General features: G+C 39.0%; 1 protein-coding gene across 3 annotated transcripts; it reads right to left on the bottom strand.

Annotated features, from left to right (window-relative positions):
• Positions 1 to 254: 254 nt before the first annotated feature.
• On the bottom strand, positions 255 to 4,551 carry LOC107766272 (protein APEM9-like). 3 transcript variants are annotated; one of them, XM_016585023.2, is made up of 6 exons: positions 4,372 to 4,551; positions 3,983 to 4,156; positions 3,133 to 3,210; positions 2,277 to 2,562; positions 1,505 to 1,860; positions 255 to 524 (listed from the first exon to the last, which is right to left on the bottom strand). In XM_016585023.2, the coding sequence occupies exons 1-6, from the start codon at positions 4,425 to 4,427 to the stop codon at positions 395 to 397; spliced, it is 1,080 nt and encodes a 359-aa protein (XP_016440509.1). In that variant the 5' UTR covers positions 4,428 to 4,551; the 3' UTR covers positions 255 to 394. The 3 variants fall into 3 exon arrangements, with proteins under 3 accessions (XP_016440509.1, XP_016440510.1, XP_075092911.1); XM_016585024.2 differs by having other exon boundaries at positions 3,983 to 4,176; positions 4,372 to 4,534; XM_075236810.1 differs by having other exon boundaries at positions 3,983 to 4,124; positions 4,372 to 4,520.
• Positions 4,552 to 7,710: the final 3,159 nt, after the last annotated feature.

The raw sequence follows: 7,710 nt of genomic DNA on the forward strand, positions 1-7,710 counted from the left end.
TTCCACCAAGTACATGTTGTCTCCCTCCCACGAGTAGATTGTAACTCTACCAACCAAGGCTTGAATAGATACGAACAGATCATCTAGCTTTCAAACATAGTACGATAGTTATAAATCAAACAAAATGAATGACATCACCTTATAAATTTGAGAAATTGAGATACTCCCTTTGCCAAGAGAATAAACTAAAGCGCTAAAGAAAAAAGACGAGATAGATTAACTGTATGATGCAGTACTCTACTGGCAAAGAATGCGAACTTGAACCAAACTTTACTATTATTTCTGGATGGTCCTCTCCAATTTAAGGTGATAGTAGCAATAACTTCAGTGATCTTTTATTTACCTACAAGTAACAGCTCTAGTTTTGAGCAACTATGAGGAACAAAATTGTGCATCACCGGCTTCCACGCGTTGCAGGAGGGAGAGGTTGAACAGCAGCTAGAGGGTTCACTTGGTACGAGAATGCAAGTTGCCAGAAGTCGACCAAAGCCTTCTTTGTAGATGAAGCTTGTCTCTTAAGAACACTAATAATAGCAAGACAGAAAAAAAAAAAAACAGTGAGACAATAGCCTTAACATCATGTTGTCGACGAACAATTTATGTCTAACATAAGCCAAGTCCAAGCATGTAATAACCTAGCATTCACAAACTTAAATTTGCCTGAAAGGATGGCAGAAAGTACCGATAAAAATGCAATATGCCCAATTGAACATCTCACACAGCATTCCAGGAATCTCAACAATTTTATTAGAGAGTTTTTGATTGATTTAGTAAACTTAAAGGCAGGTAGATGTGAGTTCTACTATGGTATCAGATTCTCATAGACCCACAGGTATAAGTAGCACTGCTAGAGAGGCGTAATCGCATCATGCTTGCACGTTTTTTGCTTGCTACTTATGTGCATATGGTGACAAAACCAGGTGATTCTTCTCCATGACCACGTGCAATATGAAGAACTAGAATGACACAGCCAACCCCATAAACCAAGAGACGTCTCTCACATGCCAAACAATGTTTTCTAACTTCTAAATCTGATTCCATTACGTGACAAGTTTGTCTTGAACATCCATTACATAAATGTTAACTCGTACATGTTTATATAGATAACCAACCTATATGCATATGCCTTTATATACAGTCTCACGTAAGTACGAAATAATCAAATAAGCATACCAGTGCCAACTGTAAGTTGAATGTGACTTTAATCCAACATCAACAATGAGCTTTAGAAGACTAAGAATAAATTTTAGTCGTTTCAAGATAATGAAGGGAATTTGATATGACCACTAGAATTAGTTAAAGTACTGTGCAAGTTAAGTGACAGGAGCAAAACATCCTTCAATGCACAAGCCGGGCAGTAGATTCACTTTATCCTATAAAATGTCCATGAGTCATGAGAGAGATTCGTAGATTATACACGATATATTGAGCTATCAGATGAAGAAAATCGTAATATGAGTAAGTGCTTCTTTATCTAGCAGAAAGCGGAGCCAGATTATATTACCTCCATAAAGAGGCTTGTTTTCTCCGCACCGTATAGTACACAAGTGCTGCCAGAAAAGCAAGAAAAATGCTTCCATTTGATAAGACCAAGCGACTGCTTCCAAACTTCAAAGTGACAGTACGGAACCACCAAAATGGAGTTCTCTGTCTCGTTAACTCCATAATTGCTTGTTTCGTGATCTCTCCTTTAGACTGGTCTTGGCGTTCCAACAATTTTGCTGTTCCATTGCATGATTTTTCTTCAATCAGGGAAGTGGAATCAGTTGGATATTCATCTACTTGGACCGATAATGCAGAGGACTGTGAAGAACTGCCAAGCTTTAAAGTGTTCATGGAGTGCAACCGCCTCAAAAGATCCTGGAATACAGAGTAAGAGATAAAAAGTTACCAAGCTATAAGTTACTCAGTTACAAACCAGCTAAACCATCAATCTCATAAAGAGAGCAAAGCAAAACACATCAAAGGTGACTCGGGCAGACTGTACAATGCACAACTGTTATAGCATATATTTTGTCCTTTCTCCTTTGACAAAGAATCAACTCACAAAAGTAGGGCCTATTAGATCATATACTCAACCATAAACCCCTAATAAACTTCAACTCATAGTACTAAGAACCTCAACAACAGATTTTTACGACAACAAAGTTTATTATGAGAATCACAACGTGATTCCAAGTGATGCTCAAAGTGAAGTGGCGGTAGACACAAAAGAAACAAAGAATTTATATGTGATCATTGTTTACTAGAATGAAGCAAGAAAACTTATTATTTACCTGCCTCTTCTCCTCAGGAAGGGAAGCTTTGTCAACCCAAGAGATAGCAAAATCCAGATTTTCCAGAATCCTCCCCAAAAAAGTTATCACATAGAGCTCAACAATTTCCAGGTACTTATCAACTCCTAGGGAAATCTGATTGCTAAATTCTTCCGAGCAAGGTACATCAGCTTCCACACTTTCTAGAGTATAATACTTCCCATCAACATATCTCCACTTCCTAAGGAATTCCTCTAGAATTTCTCGAACTTCAGAAGAAGGGACATCTGGTATCTGGAGACACACCCTGGAAGGAAGTTTTGAGTCATTTCTATATCAAAGAGCGGAATTTTTCTAAACATGTTAAGAGGAAAATGGAAGTTATGAGGAGCAAACATGCAATAATAACAGGTCCCAGAACGAGAGGGATCGTGAAATCTTTTTCATTTACTTTGGATAGATGGGATATTGGGGAGTACATTATTTAAGGTTCAGGATCTCAAAACCAAAAGAAACATGTCAAAGCAAAGAGTGCGGTTTCCATTTTTACAGGCACTCTTATACTTTGTGACATTCATACGAAATCCAATTATAGCAACTAATACGAAAAACATGAATGATAAACAGCATAAAATTGAGAACAGTTTGGATTCTAACTCCTGATTGCCAAACTTTTTTTTAATAAGAAATCATCTCATCCGACCACAAAGTTGAAATGCATCAAATTTACACCTGACTGCCCAACCTTATTAAAAGGAAAAGAAATCATCTCACTCGACAACAAAGTTGAGAAATATCAAACTCACGAGGATGACCACCCATGCTAAAGGAAGAAGTGCAATGACTACGGAAATCGCATATCCAAGAAAAGATGTACCCAGTAAGGAAAACTTGGGCAGGAATAGCTGTGACTGAACCAAATAGCACTTTCAGCTGCTTCAGTAAATCTACTGTCCTGTCAAACACAAAACCCATAGTTAGTGGAATTGAAGGACATTCGAAACATTTCTCTTATGAAACAAAGCAGCAGGATTACCACATCGAGAAACAGTTAAAGATGTGAAAGCAGTTCATGAGTCTGACTGATAATATTCGATACTTTGGCCTTTCAAAAGTATATAGACATTAGAGAAACCCTATATTGGCATTTCATAGGTACTCATTCATCCAGGCAATAGCAGAATATAGAACTCAATGTCCATCTACTAAAACAAATTTCAATATAAACTCTGTGAATTCAACTCAGCTGGAGAACCATAATTCGTTTAGTTGACAGAGTTTGTAAAAGCTAATGATGAAGCAACTTCCAACTCTAAACATTTAATTCCCCAAGCTCAACGATGTCACATCCTAACTAACACAACTAATTCATGTCGTCTTTGACACTAAAACTCAAGCCAAAGTTATACTTAAAAATCTTAAACAAGTCTTAATTATCCGATATTACAGTAATAGAATAACAACAAGCAGCTACTCGCAGGGATTTGGTCTAGTGATAAGAGCGCACACAGCTTGTGATGTGTGGGTTAGAAGAATATCATGGGTTTGAACCTTGTCGCAGAAAAGCCTGTTATTTGAAGTGGTGACAAAAACTTGGTAATTATGCGGAGAATTGTAGAGTGGCGGGCTCCTTATCAACAGAGTTCAACCGTGCGCCACTGGCTCTCGGTTATTAAAAAAACAACAACAACAGCTGATATAAGAATGAAAATGGCATAAACGAGTACCTTCCCAACTCTTTGGAGGACTGCACCAAAACCATGCCAGCCGATTCCAGCATCTCACTTAATTCGGAGTTGTCTTCAACAAATTCACTAGTTTTACCCCTTCTCTCAACCAATCGCTCTATAATTGAGGAAGACAAAGATTCTGCTTCTTGGAACATACAACACATCATATATCTGCAAATTTTTAGAATTTTCTTTTAAAAGTAAAACCGAACTCAGCATGAGAATTGAAAAAAACAATTTTAACAGACACCCGAAATACCAAATTGCTGCTTAGTGAATTAAGAATAAATTTTTCTAGTGATAATATAATAAAAAAAGAGATTTTGCTCGATAATAAGCCAAAAAATAAAACAAAAAAAGAGAGATAAAGAATAGAAAAAGGGTACCTTTCTGAAAGTTCAATCTGTTCCCAAGCCGGAGAAGCTGCAGCGTCCATGGCCATCACTCTTTCTTCTCTTGGCTTAGATTCGGTGTGTTTGCAAATTGTTTGTGACACATACTACGAGAGAAACGAACTTTCCTGTTAGAGCAAATTGAATGTGTTTTTAGAAAAATGTTATTTTGTGTGTGACAACTTTTGTCTCACCATTTTTTGGACCCATATTTCTGTGGACCAAAAATGTAAGATTGAGATCCACAAATTTGTAAGATAAAAAGAAGCCTTATACAACTAATGTAAGTTGTATGAGACACAAAATAAAATTTCGTGAAAAAAAGACTAGTAACTCATGCCATATGTGCACACAATAAGAGAAAGAATAAAACACAAATAGAAAGTACTAGACAAAATAAGAGAGGATTCATATTAATAATTTTTGAATATGCCTCTTCGGGGCAGCATTAGACTTGATCACATGAGCAGCAGTAGTAGTACATACCAAACACAAAAAAAAAAAAAAAACCAACCATCAACAAGGAACAAAAAAAAAACATATCCAGAAAACTGGTCACTGAAGGGAATCTTAGGGGGCACTAGGAGAAAAAGGCTTAGAAGCTGCAGCAAGTGTCTGGAAAATATGGTCTATTCGGGCATTTCCCGACTTTTGCTCGTTGAGTAGTTCAACCTTTAGGTTCTGAACTTGCACCCTGAGGTCAGCATTTTCTTGGGTCAAGCGAATCACCTCATCATTCGATATGGGAACCGCTCGAGCTTCCTGGCCTTCCAGGATAACGTTTCTGGCCTTCAATCGACGTATTTCCTCAGCTGCACTATTCTGGGCATTGATGAGCTGAGACACAGTTGAAGTGCTTCCTACACCCCCATACTTCTCAATGCACTCGCACTCTTCCAAGATTATCTGTGAGAATGTCTGCTTATGGGTCCCTACTTTACCTATTCCCAAAGGAACCTCAAAGTGTTTGAACACGTACGTGAGCAAGAATCCATAGGGAAACCCGTGATTGCCATCCTTGAAATCAGCCACTTTCTGCATGTGCTCAATCATTATGGCAGGCAGACTCACGTGGTTGGAACCGTCCAATTGCTCCATTAAGAATATATCAGATTTTGAAATTACAGATCTCCTCTCTGCTCGAGGCAACATGACTTTGTTAACCAGCTCAAACAAAAACTGGTAGACAAGAAGTAGTGCTTTCTTATGGATCTGGTCCCCTTTCTGATTGGAATTATCTTTCACCACCGCATTTCGAAAGTTGTACTGGCAAACATCTCGAACACTCGTCATTCCAACTGTAGGAACTTGCAAAATTTCTCCAAGCACTTGCACGCCAAAGACAATGTCCACACCATTGACCAAAGCACAAACATGGTCAGTATCGACTGGAAACAGACTGGCGAAGAAACTCTGGACCTCCTCCTCATACACTTTAGGAGCATCAACGTAGAAAAGATACGTCCACTATTGAAACTCCACCATTTCTAGGATTTGGTGCATTCCGACCATTTATGAGATTGTTGGGTCAAACTCACGACCAACAGAACTTTCTGATGCCGTAAACGCTCAGAGCCCAAGCAGACCTCACTCCGTGCTTTCTTTCCAAGAGTAGGTTCTTCAACTGTTTCATACTTGCGTTTCCTATGCTTTTATCTACTAACTTTACCTTTCCCTTTGGACCTGACAAGAATATCCTCATCACTTACTACCTTTTTTATCTTAGACTTAGAAGTAGACCCTTTCTCTAGGGAAACTGACTCAGCCTTTTTCGAGGACCGCCTTACAAGGGAACAGGGTTCCTTAGGAGTTCCTTCTTCCACCTCAACGATAGGGATAACTTCATCACCTATAGGTACACCATCCTTCCCCAACTTTCTTCTTTTCTTTTTACTACTTTTCTTGCTCTTTTGGAGTGCATAATTGTAGGCCACTTTGACTTGAAGCCTGGTGGTTGGGCGCTTGATTTCAGACTCAGGAGTGGAAACAACCCTTTGCTTACTTATGAATGCGTCAAGGGCCACGCTTTCCAGGTCTTCTTCATCACTAGATTGCATCTCTGGTCCTTGAATTTCCAGGGGCACAACATCGAATGCAGGAACAACACTGTCCTGGGGATGAGACTCCTGGCCTGGGTCCTTCTAAGAGGGATCAGGTTCCCCATGTGAAGCCCCAGTAGTGTATGCTACTGCATATCCTTCAAATTCCATAATGGCCCATTCTTCCCTTACACTTTGTGACACGTGTTTCTAGGAAATGACCTTATGCAATACCCCATCAGCGGATACCACAAACACCATCTTTTCTTCCTCAACCAGTGCTTCCACAACCATGGAGTCGACAGCAATAATGGCGGAGCCTTTTGTGAACTCAGTATTGTGACCTTATTCTCCACTTAAGATTTGACTGGTGTGGGCAACAGACGATGGAGAGAATGAAACAGTAGTTTCAAGGGTTTTTGAGTTGGAAGGAGGTTGGAAAACTAGGGAAGGTGTGACTGTAGCAGTAGGAGTGATAGATGGTGAAAAGGACTCAGAGACGTCGAGAGGTTCCATAGACGGGTTAGAGGTAGTTATAGATGATGCAGAAAGATCGGAACTTTTCTAAGCCACTGCGAGAGGTGGTGTGATGATCCTTTATTTTTTGGGTGAATTTAGAATAGGGATTATGGTTAATAAGGGAAGGAAATAGGGGTTTTTAAACAGAGAGGGTAATTATAAAGGGAGAAGAATAGGCACCGGTTCTGAAACGACGGTTGTGCGTGGAGAATTGTGATGTTTCAGAGGGAGATGGAACATTTGAATTGAAGGGACGTGATAGCCAGATATGAAAAGTTGATGCTATGTCAGTTGTATTTTGTTCCTTTTAAGTCGTGTATTAAAAGATGCACAGAACTACTAACCTTTAGTACAAGAACCTGGTTCTTGAGAAACATTTTCTTCAAGCTCCCCCCTTTTTGAAAAAAAAAGTAATCCTCTTTTATCGGTCATGTACTGCATCTACTGCTTCTATGCTTAACATGCGTGTCTACCTGCAACGGTATTTGAAGTGAGTTAGACAAGGACAAAAAACACTTTGAGCTAATTAATTCTTAAAAATACAAGCCAACTAAAGAGGAATCAGGTTCTCAATTTGGCTTCAACAGTCCCATCTTTACTCTGTTTCTTTCAAATTGTTCCTACTTAGTGCCTTAGTAAAAATGTCTGCAATTCGATCTTCTATGCTGTAGAACTTCATGCATATCAACCATTTCTCCACATTATCTCTCAGAAAATGATACCTCACATCAATATGTTTGATCATTTTATGTTGAACTGGATTCTTTGCCATATT

This window comes from Nicotiana tabacum, chromosome 18 (genome assembly GCF_000715075.1).
Source record: "Nicotiana tabacum cultivar K326 chromosome 18, ASM71507v2, whole genome shotgun sequence".
Taxonomy (NCBI): Eukaryota; Viridiplantae; Streptophyta; class Magnoliopsida; order Solanales; family Solanaceae; genus Nicotiana; species Nicotiana tabacum.